General features: G+C 43.3%; 1 protein-coding gene across 1 annotated transcript; it reads right to left on the reverse strand.

The window, feature by feature from the left end:
• Positions 1 to 977: 977 nt before the first annotated feature.
• LOC110987905 (metabotropic glutamate receptor 1-like) lies at positions 978 to 13,524 on the reverse strand. Its single transcript, XM_022251063.2, has 2 exons — positions 11,401 to 13,524; positions 978 to 3,412 (listed from the first exon to the last, which is right to left on the reverse strand). Exons 1-2 carry the CDS (start codon positions 13,423 to 13,425, stop codon positions 2,873 to 2,875), a joined length of 2,565 nt encoding a protein of 854 aa, XP_022106755.2. The 5' UTR covers positions 13,426 to 13,524; the 3' UTR covers positions 978 to 2,872.
• Positions 13,525 to 17,817: the final 4,293 nt, after the last annotated feature.

The raw sequence follows: 17,817 nt of genomic DNA on the forward strand, positions 1-17,817 counted from the left end.
AGAAGATGTATTCATAACGCCTTTTAAGTACATCGTTGGAACGAACTCAGTTATTTACAGCTAAAGTCTAAGGGTGTATGCAACATATTATGTGTCATTAAAATCTTTGAAAATGAACCTTCGTGTTTCAAAATACCTTTGTTTTGATTGTTGTTTTCTCTCTTCAAATGGTAATTTCTACCATGTTGATTTTTATGCCAATGCAAGTATCAATGTTCCTGAGCAAATCTATAATGTCATTCAAGGGAAAAATTCCGAACACTGAATTGATTTTGTATGAAAACTGTTGGAATATTCGATGTTTTATTATTTTCTGAATATCTTTTTCTTTGGTAACTTGTCCAAGTATATGACAATAAACTAACGAATAACTCTTTCTCGGAACTGCTTCCAATGAGCAAAGTTTGGGTGCACAATATCTGAATGGGGAAACTTACAAACTGAGCAGTATGCCCCTTTTGACATCATTGCAACAGCGCCCCCTGTCATCTTGTAGAGCATGATCAATTAAAAGCAAAATTCTAAAAAACGCCCTTTTCAATTCACTTAACTCCAACAGAATGACAGATTTTTTCATACAAGGAAGAAAGGTATACGATTGTACAAAAAGTGAGTATTTAAATTGTGACCTCATCGCTCGGACCCTATTGAACATGTTGCTCCCGCCACCACGCTCCAAAAATCTGTTTACTTCGGAATTAAAGTCGATATCTTGTTATCACTTTGTTAAATACGTGTAGGCGTTAGGCATTATTTGTCAAATTCCACAAATCTAAATGTTCAGCTTCTAAGCTATAAACATCTAAACCACGAAACTTGCTTAGCGACTAAACATGCAGAAAAGTGTTTAACTGCTGAAGACAGTGTTCGCAGTGTACTCATTCGCGAATGGTGGCAGAACGTGGTCCATGCCCCACCCAAAAGGGGGATATTTTTTTTCTTACAGAAATGTAGTGAATGGTTATTTTGGGAGCCTATAGCGCTTCTTCTTTTCTAAAGCATGTAAATAGTCAACAATTTAGATTCTCCCCCAAAAGAATATAAATTCTCAATTTTTAAATCCCCGACAAGGACTTCCCCGAGATTTGATTCTTGATCTGCCTATACCCAACTCACTACCCGTAAAAAATTGTTGTGCCCATTATGAAACAGCTTTATTTATTCCGAGTTTGCTCATCATAAAGCCGTTGCTGTTTTCCCCCAATCTTGTCTGCGCAGGTAAACTAAATTTTATTTGCACTCGATAGTTAGCATTCTACAAATTTGTTAGAAAACATGACGTGTTTTGCCGATTACGTTGAGGATCACCGGAGGTCACCTTCTAAATCCGATGAGTGAAACTTTAGGGCCTAGATGTTTCAGAGCGAAATCGCTGTGAGACAACAAGAACAGCTTTAATAAGAACCCCTTTTAGTGGAAACTTGAGTGAAATCTCGATCTATTCTGTTGATAAATTTCATTCGAACTCCTGCTGTCCCAAGTTTCAATCAAAGGGAGTGAATTTTACCGGAGTGGAGTGAATTCTTACTTTTGGAGTTTACCAAAGTAAGAGGACCCGACGTTTCGATCCTATCTTTCTCAAAGGCCTTTGAGAAAGATTCTGAATTGTATGTTAAGTCGCTGTAGCCATCAAGCAGTTGGCAGCAGTTTATGTTTTTATATTTCTATGAAATTCAGAAAGCAAGAACTGCCTTTATGGATTAAGGAGAAGGGGGTCATTAGTGTTTTCTAGTTGGCTTATGAAATTCTGGATCACTGCGGCTATTTGTGGATATCGCTCGTCGACTACTGGTACAAGAAAGCATGCAGGCGCCCGCATGGTTATATAGTGGCGGTTTATTTATTACAAGTTGATTATAAACCTCGGAATGTGATTTAAACGTCTGCGCTTCATGGTTACATTTAGGCCGTTTCCTTCGAGAACTGGGACTTTGAATAGATACATATATCTTTCGGGAAGACAAAAGGACACCAGAAGAAGTGTTTCACAAGGTTTTCACTGCAAATATTCGCCTTACACAATGGGTTTTCTGAGTTTGAGTTGAACTCCTACATTTTGTTGCGTAGTCGGAGATAAAAGGTTGATGGAAATTAATAAAGTTGTCGACTGACTGAGACCTTGCCTTGTTCTTAAAGAAGTGTGTTATGCATAATGTATCTATAATCATTATGCATGTATATGTATAGTTGTGCAAAAGCCCCAAAAGGAACTCATTCGGAAAGGTATGTTTGACCTTTCAGCCACAAATTACACCATTCTGTGGAAATCAAACGCGTAGTGGGTGAAAGTTCTAACTCTCGAGTTCCTGTGAAAGTACGGGGAGCGCCAGCGCGTGAGCATGGAATATTTGGTGACGTAGACTTGACCAAACAACACTACGTATCCTGGTTATATTCATGCCAAACTGAAATACATCTATGGATTATTTATAGCGAGCTTGGTGGCAGAAGTGCATATTGTTGTAAAAATGGAGTGTCCAAATAGAACCAAAATTGTGTACTTCTCAGTAAGTTGACATTTTTCCTAAATTGGTCAAAAGATCAATTCCGTACTCTCTGGGGTGCATTATTTACAGCGAACTTAGTCGCAGAAGTAGTTGTAAAGTGTCCAAGTAGGTCCACTAGAATCCAAATTGTGCACTCTTCAGCAAATTGGCTTTTTTCCTAAATTGGTCAAAAAATCAGTTGCTTACACTTTGAGGTAGGCTACAGTTCGTCATAATCCGCCTACTTTTTGTTTTATCTCAATGGTCATTTAATGATGGCAATTTGACATTGATTTTTGGCATTTTCAATCACTTGTTTGACTATTTAGAGTCCCATTCCACTTCAGAAAAGGAAGGGCCCCCTTTCCAAAGGCCAGGGAATAAATCTAGAGGGGGCCATTGTTGGTCTCGATAGTGCTGGGAGCGGGGAGGACCTTCACGCGCCGGAGTCCCCAAGAGCCCGAACTGTTTCCTAAAGAGCTAGCAAGGTTTGGGGCGATGCCCTCCGGCCGGCTACGCCAATCAGACACCTCCAAATCCTCCACGAAGCGGGCGGCGTAGAGCTTGGGCAGGTAAACGCAGACCAGTGTCAGGTAGGCATTAAGCAGCAGCGCCACGCAGAGAGTGGCCACCTTCTGCAAGACCGCCACGGCCGTGGTGTAGACGGGCACGGCGGCCAGGCACAGCACCAGCGTGGAGTAGACGCTGACCGCGATGAACTTGGACTCGTTGTAGTTGCTGGGCACCTCGCGGGTCTTGAAGGCGTAGTAACAGCAGGCTAGGATAAGCAGCAGGTTGTAGACACACGAGGCCAAGAACCCTCGGCCGAACTCACAGAAGATCTCCACGTGGTTGTCGTACTTAGACTGCTGAAAAAGTCTCGGCAGAGAGGGCGCCCATATGACGGAGAAAATGCTGACAAGAAACTAAAAAATAAAGAAAACAGTATGTCAAAGACTGTATTTCCAGTATTCCTTCAAACTTAACTTTAACCCCCAAAACAGAAAAAGGCCCCAAAAAATAAAAAACAAATGCAAAATTGAAACAAAAAATTCGAATGGAAAGTGAAGTTTTTCGATTGAAACAATTTTATTCACTATAAGTGAATTTGTGATCTTTGGAAAATAAGAGAAAAATAGGATATAGGGTAAAATCTGACCAACGGGCGGTTGCTGTTTGTAAAAGAATGACATCAACATCCTCGTTAAGGTTGTAATAGAGTGGTAGTGGCCGTGGCAATTTCCATCAATGATTGAGCCCCTTCCTGTTTGGATAAACGCTTGATCAGAGCAATGGTCTGCCAAGCATAAATGAAAACCCCCTTTCCGAGGTCGAAAGAGAGTGGATTGAGAGTAGAGGAAGAAATTGGAGAGATTAATGAGTGTTTTGTCGTTTAAAAATAGACAGGTTTTTCAGGGGAGACTGGGAGTATGTTTGTAAGGCCGATCGATTGAAGAGATTGTTTTGGCAAACACAGTAACGGGGCTTTTCATTTGTTTACTGAAATAGACGTCATTCGCGAGAAAGCCATGTTTTATCTTTTTCCCTGAATCTATCAAATTCATTTTGATCTATTAAATGGGGATATCCAAGACAAGATATGCGATGGAGGGGTACCCCTCTTCATGTCCAAACCATATAGACACTCGAGATTTTTGTTACCTAACGCATCTCCTGCAAATGTCTTGAAAGAATTCATGAGATTCTCGTACTAACGATGACCAACACAAAGGGAGGGAGGTTCTGGTCGTCCCACATCTTGCCTCAAATGAGCATGGCCTTTACGGCCACAATAGGACTAATATCGGCGACCCAAAAAGGAAGTGCCATAGATACAGGACAAAACGCTTTTATCTTTAGACCACACTCGTATACTGGGCAGTACACACTCATTATATCCTCTGCATCCAATAGGATATTGTGACTTGCCTATAATTCTACTCAGCAGTCAAATTAAAGCCTGTGCACTTGAGTATTACAATGCAACTGCAGTAATTGAGACTGCTCGGTTTTATCTACTTACTTAGCTATTGATTTCTTTTGGACTTTTTTTGTGAAAGTCTCTCTTCAATCCAAGTGTTCTCGTAGACTTGTTTCCATCCGTGTATAAATAAAAGCATCCTGCTATCCCCTGTTTTGTCTTTGGGACAAGAAGCGAAGCGAAGAAAGACGACGAGAACGGTTTGCCTTGTATGGAAGCTATAAGTCGCTATGACCGGATTGCTAGGGACTTCTGCCGCATCCTGGCGGACAAAGCATTCTCTGCATGGGCGTAACTAGCCGTCAAAACTTCGCGGCAGCAATGTGAACGTTCATGGTCTTAGAGTCCCCAGAGTAACGCACACTGGCGTCTCCCGTTGGGATGCTCGACTGGGTGTGTATTGAATGACAGATGTGCCTGATTATTTTATCACCGAACTCCTTCGGTCATACAGATGTAAATGCTTCTGCTTCATTCTAAAATATTCCCCAGGCTTTGTTGGATGGGTGACGGGTACGGGCAGCCTCGATTGATTAATTCCTTCCCAAACTCCCCTTATGACGGAATTGAAGCGACCGTATGAAATTTTCCTTTCTTTGCTGCAATAGGGGAGAAAGACGTGGGCACGGGAAGCCTCGATGGATAAGGTCCACCCCAAGTTCCACTCCCTTTTAGAATCGCAACTTGAAATTCTGACAGGAAGGGAATCGACCGTGAAGGAAAGATCAAATGTCAAATTATACAGAAAGGTATGTCTTAAGGCCGGTTCATGTATGCTTTGTGTGAATGCGAAAACAAAGGGTATTCGACGTCACGGAAAATTTGCGGCGATATTTCGCCCGAGTTGAAACGTGTTCAACTTTTGCAAATTCCCAACGCAAATATTCAATCTGACGTCACAGTTTCGCGTTCGTTTTTCGAGTATGAACTGGCATTTAAAAGGCTAGCACAAAATTATGTGGGTTTCTCCCGTCAACATTTTCACTTCACCAGCTGCCGAAATTCTTCTTTCTTTAATAATTATAAAGTTAGAGGATTGATTTTTCAAATTTCTCGTTAGAAAGAAGAAATTTTGTCATTTACGATGCACTCTAAGCTCTCCGTTTAAGTTGTTTTGGCCTCGTTGTGGATTCAGTCTTTTCCCTTATCCTAACCATTGAACCGATACTTTTCAAGGAAACCCGGTGTACATTACGTTTTCATATTTATTTGGGCTTTGTGTTAACAGTCACCTTCCCAAACTCCTTTTGCACAGAAAATGAGATCAAATGGACAACATAGACCTGGTCTCTGTACTCCATTTGCCTTATGCCGAAAAAAAAAACCAGCAGAATTGTTTCCAAATCCGAGGTTCAATTCAGTCAGTTGAGCTCGCAAAATGTGACGAACAAGAGGTAAGGGTGGAAACGCTTTGGTCTTCTGAGGTCCTGCGGTCCTCAAAATGAACACTTCCGACCAGCAGGGCTCTTTTCACCCGATGAGGGGGTGCTTGTACTCAGGGCGGATATGTGAGGTGAATGAAAACACGGTACCATGTTGGTACATATGTGTCGCTTAAATGTCAAAAACGTGTATATTGCGCATATTATTATCATCGCTCGGGACGAAAGATATTGACAATTGGTCCTCGGCCCCCTTTATTTACAAGGAATTAATACAATCAGCATGATAAGCACCAGACCAGAATGTATTTTGGCAGTATGAAGTTATGGTTGTTTATCCGTGGCCGAATGTTTTGGCGACTCTGGCGAAGCGTGGATATTCTGAACAATGTTGAACTGAGGAATAGAGCTGGTTGCCAATCAAAACTGGTAGAAATTTTCCTCGTATTTAATGATCGTTTTTAAGTCGTTGAATTGTATATTAACTACGAAACAAACATTACGCTTGCCTGAGCAAGTTACAGACACCAAATATAAATAATGCATATACTGCTTTCCGGTTGTATGAAAAAAATGCCATGGTGCCCAGTCTTTTTACATTTGTTTCCAAACTGTTCGATGAATGTCTCGGTTCGTCGCTTTTGCGAGTAGGCCCTATCTGTGACCCAATTTGGATTTCACGAAATTCATCTTATCTTGCAACTCATCATAGGACTTAAGATGAGTCCCTACTTAGGCAAGACGTGTTCTGAGATCAATTTCACAAAACTCATCCTAAAAAAAGATGCATTGAGACTTGAAATTCGATGGCTATTTTATGTTTCTCTTTACTGCTTGACGAAACAGTCGTTGAAAAGAACAGGGAAAACCACCATCCTCTGCAGGGCCATGGACTTGCGCGTGTATAGAACACAAACTTTTGGGTACAGAGATTGGGTAATTAATGCTTCTTATCATTTTCATCATTCTATTTTAAAAGAGAAGTAGGTGTTTGCACACTATTTAACTATACTATACTATAACCCTTTTTATCAGAACAACGCACATATATAAAATCTTTTCACGTCTGTTTCTGCAGCTGTTTGCTTCCTCGACATTGTTAATTTTATAATAACTCTTTGACGACACACCTTTCTCGTTTCCAGGTGGTTACTGCACATATTTATGAGATGAAACGACTCCCAGACCCATTAACGTGAGTTGCTAAGGAAGAAAGGACGCACTCCAGTCATCTTAAATTTGGGGAAATCTAGTCTTGGACGAATTACGAGATAAGACAAGTTTTCCTCCCTAAGGCGCGCCTAAGCTTTTCGTGAAATTGGCCAAGGAGTGGCAGATACAAACTTGCCTTCATTTCTTTCAAATTGAACATAAGCTACGCGAGGATGCCACTAGCGCCGATGTACACGTGCATGCTGGGGATGACGTCAGATGTTTTCAAGGACAGTATGTTTCCTTCGCCCAACGTATTTGAAAGGTACTTGTTTGTTTACATCTTACTGGGAATTTCGTTTTCTGAAAAGCTCATTGAAAGTATTGCCTGGCGAAAAGTAAAGCTACGTCCAAGATTTAAATCCTCTCATCCAAATTTCCATCACTCATCATGCATTAAATTGACAGAATACTAAAAAATAGGACTTTTGTCTCTCAGGTATACACGAGAGCTCCATGGCTTATGCAAGCATATCTCAAAGGGTCCGTAAGAAATCCCCAACGTCTCGAGACGCTGATACTGTAACTCTAGAACAGCTAGCATCTACGCCTGCGCGTTGCATTCGCCTGTACACGCCAGGCTCAAGTTTCTTGCTCTGATTATAATGAAGCAAGCAGTTTCTTATCTTTCGAAGACCCTCGCCGTCGCTGTATGCGCATGCCCATTCGTTAAATGCTGCCACATTAACACTGGGCTCGCCAGGAGTTTTCCGGTGGGACCATTTTTTCCAGGGGCAAACTTCCGGGAGAAGCATTCATTAGCAACGAACATGCATTATTGGTGGAAGGGGGGGGGGTAAGTGGCAAGTTTGAGTATTTTCGAGCAAACTGTTGATTATACCCCCCCTTTCATCTCTTTCCCCTATTTCTTTAGCTTTTTTCTCTTTCCTCCTTTTTCTTTGTCATTTTCGGGTGTGTGTGTATGTGGGGGGGGGCGGCAGTTGCCACCCTCTCATTGCTGGCTCTCTATGACCCAACTGTCCTAGGCCTGACGCCCATCCATCATGGCCATATAGGCAAAGACCACGGCCCCACGCATGTTCTTTAGAAAGGAAGCAAGCCTTCGAAGTTTATAACTGAAAAAAAGTGTGAGAAAAACTTAAAGCCAGAACTGGATTCCAACAATAACGACAACCGCGCGTGGCACAATTGGTGACCATTAGGCAAATCGATAAAGCAATGTAAAAAGCCCCAGTGGTTAACTTGATAACGTACGACGATCACGTGGTGCTTTGACGTCTTTTGATATGACCCAAGGCTTTTAGACTTCGTAGGCCTACATGCAATATACAGCGGTCGACAAAAAGCAACCTCGCAGAGACGCTAAGACGCAGAAAGCCTTCCCCCCATCGCTATCTCGTCCAAATGCCCTGCAAAGACCATTAATTTTCCAAGCTTCGTTGCCTACTCTTTGCGTCAGTGCGCAAAGTCAGTGATTGGTCGACAATCTCGCATGGATGCGGAGACATAATTTATCTCCTGCACCTCAAAATAAAAAAAAAATCCATGCGAATCTTCTTCTGTTTGAAGAGTTGCTCCGGGGAAGGTCGCTCAGAAGAACTAATGGCCTGGGCGATGGAATCTTGAAGGAAAACGAGCTGCATCTGTGATATGATTTTTATCTTTCTCCGCTAGCCCCATTCTGAATTGACTCGAAAAAAAAAACTACATCACAGTCCCCAAGGACCTTTCAATACCTGATTTTTCAAACACACACACGTACAGGTCAAAACAGCAGCGATCGTGCCGGGATATTCATTCATTCATTATCCACCCCGAGCAGGAGCACCCTTCATCGGTTTAAAATGTCATATTGGTTCGGCCGGGAGTGCTCATTGTATTGGTATAAGTGATGTGACTGCAACGCCTGCGCGGTTCATAGTCGTCCGTGAACCAGCGATGCGTAGTTACTACCAAAGAAGCCTCCGTTGCTTGGAAAATTGCGCCCTCTCTTGGCCCATCTCGGAGCTGATTAGCTGCACTGATTGAAGTTTGATCAGAAACAAATTAATGAAGAATTCGAAGCAAAACCACAACCCAGCCTCCATGGTCGATACTCATCTCCGACTTCACCTCTTCTATAATTGCATGCGAAAGTAAATATTTTGCAGTCATTCGAAAAAAAAACGAAAAAAAAAAGAAACTCGTCAACTGCATTCACTGAGAAACTCGAACCAACATTCCAGTTAAAGCTTGAGGTTTTGGACTCGACTGCACTTGAGAGCAACATCGTGAGACAAAACTTATGCCGCTTCAGAGAAAGTCGGTCTGCGAAAGCGAAGTTGTTGGCATTAGAGCCAGTGTTTCATATAATTCCATTTGCATTTCCCGATGGTCATATTAAGAGAACCAGCCATTTTTGGTTTTTTTTGCAGTTCGTGTATCAGAATCGATAGTCTCACATTCGTATCTTTACAACTTTTAGGCAAAATCACCCTACAGAAAAAAAATCAGAATTCAGGTTACCATCACCCCTTCCTAACGGACGGGGGGAAACACCTCAGCCCTTACTGGATTAGAACCCAGTACTTGTATTTTCCGGCTGTGCTGGTTCTTAATTTGGCTACAAGAAATATCGGTCTCTGAAAGTTTACATCGGTGAAATGCAATATTATGATTGTGGCAATAGACAAAAGTGTTAATTAACCTTACAAGCTCGAAAAAAAACAGCCCTGTATCAGTACAAAAGTGGTAAATTTCCCCTAGACACGACGGCAGCTAGCCAGGGAGAGGGAGAAGTTGCCCGGAATGTAAACAAAGCAGTTGATTTTTAAAGTTGTGCTCCCTGCGTTGTGTGAAAACTGCCCAGCCGAATATTACTTTTGCGCGTGCGTGCGAACAGTTCATTTCTGCCTAGCCTGCCGAAAAAAATTCTCGGATATATTTGCGACCCGAGATACAACGAGTCGTAAATTTGGTTGCAAATATTGACGTCAATATTGACGATTGGCGATGTCCCTCCAGGGCCACGGTATAAATCCCCCCATTCCAAAGCGACTTAATTAACAGGCGCGTAGTTGGGGTTTCAAGCTATTCATGGTGACAGACAACTAAGATGGACAGCTTGCGGTAAACACCATGCAATATCTCTTTTTTTGAGTCTGTGTGGTTCTGATAAGAACCGGAGAGGCTCAACGTTTCGGACAGTGTGCTCTGTCCGTCGTCAGAAATCCCATCTGTCGTCGCTCTACGGGGAGCCCACCACGACCAAGGTCTCCTATACCCAAGCAACCTTCCCCCACCACAGCCCATGACCAACTGACATGCATCAGTACCAGGAGGATCCACCGTTCCACCTGACTACACAGCAGGATCCGTCACACTCCAGTACCTCCAACCAGCATATAAGCCCCACTCCCTGTCGGCATCTCTTCAGTCTCCTGACGACGGACAGAGCACACTGTCCGAAACGTTGAGCCTCTCCGGTTCTTATCAGAACCACACAGACTCAAAAAAGAGATATTGCATGGTGTTTACCGCAAGCTTTCCATCTTAGGCGCGTAGTTGTCTTGCACTGACTGAGGTTACATACTCGCAGCTACACCAATGGCACATTGAACGGACAAAACTGTTGCAAACTACTACAAAGTACGATTTTGTACTCATTATGAGTTGCACAGCAGACAAAATGAGATCTACATGTGTAAATCCTAAATATAAATCCACATTTAAGCTGAACAAATTTTCGGAAAGAAATTCGGGCATATTCATATCGAATATAAAATTGACCAGAAAATATGCGAACAAAAAGAGATAATTATGCGGACAGCATAAAGCCCCATTTAAACAAAGTGCACGAAACGTACCAAATGTTGTTAGTTTTAAGTAGGTAGATTGCAACATAAATAAAATAGCCCTGGGTAATAATGAGGTATTACAGTGTTTATCGCAGTGTGTTGTTCGGATAGAATGAGGGTCATTTGTGTATATACCGCTGTCGAAGCTGGAGTACTTATCCGTTTCCACAAGACAGTTGTTTTGTGTAAACAGCAATTATTTTTCAAGGAATCATCTTTCACACCTAAAAACGGTGAGATCGCGCCTATTCACGTTCTTATGGCCGAATGTAACTCGTACATGTGCTATTTCTACTACTCGCATATAGCATACGACGACCCCTATTCCATGTACCGTGGCAAATACAGCGATACATTATTACAGCAAAGGGTTACCAGTCTCGTCAAAAGGCGGCATTGGTGAGCGCGTCCATTGCTATTTTGGCGAATTATTTCAAATATTAAAAAAATCGTACCGGAAAAGGTGATGCGGTACAATTCTTTTGTTATTGAACACTTTTGACCGTAATGTGAATTAGACTCAGAAGGTAATCTTGCCTCACCTGCATGAAGGTCAGGATGGAGGCAATAATCAGCTGATCTCGCGGCCCGACAAACTTAGGACGCCTGGTGGACCTCTTGCCCGCCTGAAAGATCCGGTAGATGCGGTTGACCTTGAGCATGGTCGGGGCGAAGGTGAGCGTTAGGCAGAGCGCTATCAGCGTCTCTGACATGAAGCAGGAGACCGTGGTCGGGTGGGCCAGGATCAGGAATGGAGACAGGTAAGTCGCCAGGAGACCGACTATGTTGACCATGCTCAGCTCCCTGCTGGTGGCTTTGATTAACGGGTGCCGGCGGTAGTGCAGCATACCACTGGCTGTCAAGACAGTGAGGGCCACACCCGTGCAGGACAAGACGAGCACGAAGAGCGTCAACGCATTCTGCCAGTCCACAAAGGACGGGACTATCATCTGACAGACGGTAAAGTCTTCCGACGGCCACTGGTACACGCCACACTCAACGCATCTAGAGTCGCCTTCCACCACTGCGTTCTCCGGGCATCTCTGGCAACCGTAGCAGCATTTCTCCTCCAGGGGAACGACTTTGTAGCCCGGGCGGCATTCCTCCCGGCAGACGGACCTTGGCGGTGAGACGTCACCGTCGCCCCACGGAAGGCTTCTCGCATGAATATGTAGCCTGTCCCCAGCCATTGCCCGGGAGTCCCAGTCCCCGATTTCAATGCCCGAATACTTGCCGTTCAAATACTGGAGGCTCTCCACGGTGTACTTTCCCACCGGGTCACCGTTCTTGTCGAATTGAAACATACCGTCCACACCATGAAATCGGATGCCCTTCAGACGGGATGTCAGACCTGCCCCGGTGACCGTGCCGTTGGTGAGGCAATAAACACTCCCTTCGCAATCTCCTTGCAGAATTTCATTGAGGGCCAATGCAAACGCGTACACAGCATCCACTACATAATGTTTGTCACCTTGGGTTGTTAGAGGACAGGTATTTTTTCTTTTACACACTTCAATTTCAGTTTGAAACCATGGACTCCGATCCCGAGCATTTTCACCTTCTTGGACTTCCCGGAAGTAGTTTACAAATCCGGGCACTTCCTTGAAATAGTTACGTATGGTGAAGCTTCCTTCCGTCAGATTTGCAAGGCCCAAACTGAAAAGGGTCGGGGCGTGCCCAAAGCCGTCACTGGACACGAGCTTCAGCTCTAAATGATCGGGTTCTGCTTGCTGAAGAGCTCTCAAAATGTCGTAGTCTGAAGTGGAGAATAAATGGCTGAAGAAAACGATCACAGAAGCCTTCCTGAATTCCAGGATTCTGTCTACGATCTCCTGGATCTCGTTCTCGGTTGCTCGATCACGAATGGGCAGAGAATAGGCCAGGCAGATGCCGCTCTTCTCCGCGAGACTCTGGATCTCCTGTGCACCGTGTATGCCGTAGCTGTTCACGGAGTATATCAGACCAACATAAGACCAGTTGAATTCCAAGAGGATATCAACGATCGCCCCGACCTGCAGATTGGCCGAGGGCCACGTGCGCAGAAAGTAAGGGAACCGGCGTTTGTTACTCAGCTCGCTTGTCGAACCCTTGTACGCCACGACGGGAATCTCATAGACGGTTGTGACCAAAGCCGTTGCAATGTTTGACGTGCTTCCAGCGGCGCCGAGGATTCCGATGAACTGCCCCGTGCCGGGCGGGGCGGATGCACCGTCCTCCGTTTCGATCACCCCCACCATGGAGAGGGCTTGGGACGCCACGATCGACTCGTCTCCGCAGTAGTCGCGGATGTCAAAGCCCAGGGTGACATTAGGCAACAGGTCCGAGCGGTTGTTGATCTGCTCTATGGCAAAAATCATCAGTTCGGATTGTTCCAGGTACTCCCTCAACACACCCCAGTCACAGACGCCGTACCTGGAGTAATACATCGGGAACAGGCCACCTATCACGAAATCGCCCGGCCTGGTGTATCTTGTCCGGGCTCTCTGTGGGAGCAAGCCCAAAATCGTTAAAAATGCACTAAAAAACAAAACAGTCCACAAGACGAGGGACTTTGCCATTGTCTTCATTTTGGTACCCGAGCTGTTTTATTCTGAATTCGAAACACCACTGAGCATCGAGTCAACATTCACGTGTTAAGTCTTTCTGCCGCTCACTGCGTACACTTGACGTCGGAATACAGGAATACTGCAGTAAATGGCTTGTGTGTTCCGCCTGCCCGCGTAGTCGAAGAGAAAGGCTACATTAGGGCAATTTCGTCACACACGCTGTGAAGCAGTGATGTGCTCTCGGCTTACCCAGGGACGAACTGTGCTACATAAAGTGGACATCCAGGACAGATCGCAAAAAAGACTTCGTTATGGTGTGGCCCTCGGCTCAAAAGTAAACAGTACAAAAGCTGATACACCATTTTGAAAAACATTTTTAATGAAGTCTGAATATAAAAGTTGTGTACATGGAGAATGAAAAGAAATAGCAGCCACGAGATACACAGTTACGGTGTCTCTATGCCTTCCAAATTTAGTCTTATTGACGGAGAACAAAGTTTGATCCAGGAACACCGATCTGCGAGCCAAAGAGACCGTTTTGGCTAAACACATAGAGTTACTCAGATTACTATCTGCTCGTAATGTAGAAGTACTGGCATGATTTATAATAAAATTAGTGGATCCTAAAAATATAACGATATCTCCAGGTATTCATTATTGTTACCAGTGAACGGTTCGTTTAAAAGAAAGCCCTCTTGATGTCTGAAACATTAAAGAAACTAGGGGAGCATTAAAGAAATCCGGTGGTGATTTTTATTAGACAATTTTTTTTTAAAACTTAATATCTCTCCTTCATATTAATTTCAGTACCAGTGACGTTTGGCTTTTCAGGGATCCCGTAGCTTTGGCTATTTTGGGTTACAAGCCTAATCACTGAATCAAGACGACTACGTCATTGGTGAACATCCTCTGGTAACTAACATAGTCCGTTCAGCAAGAAGTATTATTGTATTGGCTTTGATCTAAAAACTGAATTTATGGCTATATAATTGATTACTGGTTTTGTGAGAATGTATCTGGTGGTTTGTAAGGGCAGTAGAGAAACCAAACTTTATAATTAGACTTTTGGTCGCCGCACAATAGAATCGGTGATGCGCCTAATACTGGAATGTGTGTACGTGCGGTTTCTTCCCTTTCCAGACCAGTCTTCAAACTGTAAGTGCTGTGGATACTTTCCTCGTACATTTCCTGTCTAATCATCATCATCTCACATCCTCTCATTAACACTTTAGTGTCTGTGTGAATCTTGGGTGCATATTTTGATTATGAAAGTGTGTATTTTATCATTGATTTGTCGACTGGATTCGCGGCAAACTTTTACGTTCAGTCACATGCATGGTCGAATGCATTGTACGGTACGTGACATACCAGGTACATCTAGCTCTCTGTTTTATCGTTGAAGAACTAAATCCTGGGTTGGTCTCTTGGTTATATTGCTTAATTAGGGCGTTTGGCGTGCCTGACATCGACCTAGAGACTTAGCTTGGCGTTTGGGGAACTGAACTGAGTCGATCTGAATAGGAACTTAGTTGAACTGAACTTAAATAAACTATAATAAATTATACTGTATAAATTCAGATGTTCATAGGGGTTTCTAATATATCATATGGCATTGAAAATGTGAAAGTCATTGCACATTATTACTGTTCATAGTGCGATACTGTTTGTCAGATTCAGTATTCATTCTTTTCTCTGTCAATCATCAAGTTTTGGGGAGCAAATTAATAATTGAATTATTTAATTATTTTCCTGTATGGTGGGATATATCCGACTCTTTTCTCAAAGTTTGTATTGTCTATCACTGCCCTGCCCGGCGCTTGCTACCCTGTGATTGTAAATTGAAACAGCGTGGCCAGTCGCCTTCGATGTAAAGATTGTGGTCCGACGTAGCCTTACTCTTCTCAGAGGGGTAGGGTCGGGGGGGGGAGTTCCAACGGGGGCAGTTCCCCCAACCCTCCTTGACTACGGCATGCATCGTCACTGCCACAAAGACGGGGGTAATTATTATGAAGTCAAATTAATCTGCATCGTCCATTATCTAGAAAGCTGCCCGGAGACAAAAATCACTCTATAGTAACTGATGGTGTTTTCCCAAACGCAAGCACTTTCCAAAATCAACTAACTTAACTAAAGGGACAAACGGGGATGCTATAAAATTAACATTTTCTGATTTGCATACGAGTCTGTATACTCTGTAAACAAGGCCTTGTGAAACGGAAGGAAAGTTCCGAAAGACCTTCCAAAGACAAATGCGTCTGAGCGGGACCACTAGACGAAGTACTCAATGTTTAGACTAAAATACATCAGGGGCGTGTTTTGGAGACCCGAACTATGGACTTGTTTCAGCTTTGGTAATTTTTTTTAGCGTTTTCGCGACACGGTTATGACTCTGTGTCGCCATTGTTCCGACTGACCGAGAAATGAGGGTTCGGGTTAGTTCAGCAACGGTTCCAAATGACAGCAAATAAACAGACACCTCGTCGCCCCAAAACGAATTTCACATTTTAAAATTTGTTGTTATTAAATTTTATCACTTCATGATCAAATTATTTATAAGCAGCAAATTTGGCAGTTGTACTCTGTGTTCATTTTCAGTGTTTGGCAGAAGGGATAGCATTGTTGTATAGTAGCTTCCAGTTACACCTGTTTGCATTACACGTGCAGGCAAACATACTTTGGTTAGGAGGCATTTATACACGGAAACCCATTGAAACTTTTGCGACAAAATTGGGATCCTCTCATCCAGAAAACAGCCAATCATGGCACAGACGGTTGGAGGGGGTAACCATCCAATCAGAGATTTTAATCTTTGTTACTTGGCAAGGCCTGGCCAGAAGCCAATGAGAAGTTGGGTTAGTTCTTTTCTCTTTGGGGTTAAAACTTTGGGCGGGAAGGACAGATTGCCGTGTTGTCACTTTTGTCTCAGCCTATGAAGGAGCAACGGCTACAGTCAGATTCTTCTAGAGATTTTTTCCCACCACTTTCCCCTTCCTCCTCCTATAAAACACCCCCATGGCTTAAGAATGATTGTTACTCTTGACATTATGAAATTTTAAATAATACGTAGAAGAGATAAAGTTCATTGTGATGAATTACTTAATTAACTCAATGGAGTAGCTAGTGTCTAATGGTTGCTGTAACCATGTTTTCCCTTGAGTAAGTGCAACAGGCCTAGGGGAGCATTTGAAGCAAGATATGGGACGGAGAGAACCCCCCCCGCCTTTGTGTTGGTCACTGGTTTGATCGGAATCTCAGAAATTTTTTACAGACTTGTGGGGGGGGATGTGCTAGGTAACAATAGTCTAGAGTGTATATAGGGATTGGACAGGTAAGGGGGGTACCCCTCCCTCCCATATCTTGCCTGGTATACAGGGGAGAATAAACCATTCTTTTTTTCTGTAAGTGCAAAGAAAGAATGGTGTCTGTAAACTCTTTTGCTGACTTTGCATAATACATAATTATTACAGATTGGTGAAGTTTCTGGTACTGTCCTAACGAATTGTCGCTTCGGCCTATCATATGGTAATTGTCATTGAGCTGTGGTGCTCCAAGTCAAATGGTGCTTGGATGGAGCTATGTTTCTGGGCCTTTGTGGGTGCCCAAAACATGGATATTGGTTTAATGTGTCGCATGCAGGATAAATCGGCTGCCCAGATTTCGGTGCCCGACACATCAATATGATGAATAATTTCCTTCTGGCTGAGGCGTGCACACACACACCAGTATTTTGTCTTTGTGTGTTACATGTTGTCTGCTTATAAATACAGTGAATCAAAGAGATACTTTTCTGCTAGAACGTTTGTAAAAAAAAAGAGAACAGCACTGGAGAGAAACATGCCAAAATTGATTTAGTAAAAAGAATATTCATCAGCAGTGCCGTCTGCTTCCTTGCGCTTGCCTCTGTCAGATGGTTCTTTGAGGTTTTTGTGGGCTACCCTTGACATGTTCCTGGTTATTGCTTTGATGTCAAAACGTGTTCCTTGTTAAGATGTCGCAAAAATGCGCTCAGGCTGTTTTTAATACAACAAAACTGTACTGACCGAAGGAGGGCGCCATACCGTCTCCTTGTGTCAATTTTAGCAGTCTAAAGTCAGTGGTGGCGTTTTATCTACAGTTTTTAATATATACCTTAAATCTCCATTATGTCTCAAAGTACAAATTGCCGGTAATTCTCATTTAATGAACTCTGCCACGAACTACTAGTAACGTTGGCAAGGCGTTCAAAACGAAATACTAATAGAATTTCCCCTGTTAATCACGAAATACATTGTGCGATTCCAGGGAACGGAGCATTTGCGCAATCAAGTTTGGATTATTACTTGACTATAAACCGTCGGAACTAGGCTATTGCCCACCGTGATCCTGTGTGACAATAGTTTCGTCGCGCTTCATTGCGGTGCATCATCGATTTCT

This window comes from Acanthaster planci, linkage group LG13, assembly GCF_054643075.1.
Source record: "Acanthaster planci isolate LZ-2023a linkage group LG13, COTS_SCS, whole genome shotgun sequence".
NCBI classification, from domain to species: Eukaryota; Metazoa; Echinodermata; class Asteroidea; order Valvatida; family Acanthasteridae; genus Acanthaster; species Acanthaster planci.

What these genes read in the sequence shown, in the direction of transcription:
- LOC110987905 (XM_022251063.2), bottom strand. Translation starts at nt 13,425, where the DNA reads ATGAAGACAATGGCAAAGTCCCTCGTCTTGTGGACTGTTTTGTTTTTT. An exon ending in CCATCCTGACCTTCATGCAG is followed by an intron (nt 3,413 to 11,400) that starts GTGAGGCAAGAT and finishes TTTATTTTTTAG; the next exon opens with TTTCTTGTCAGCATTTTCTC.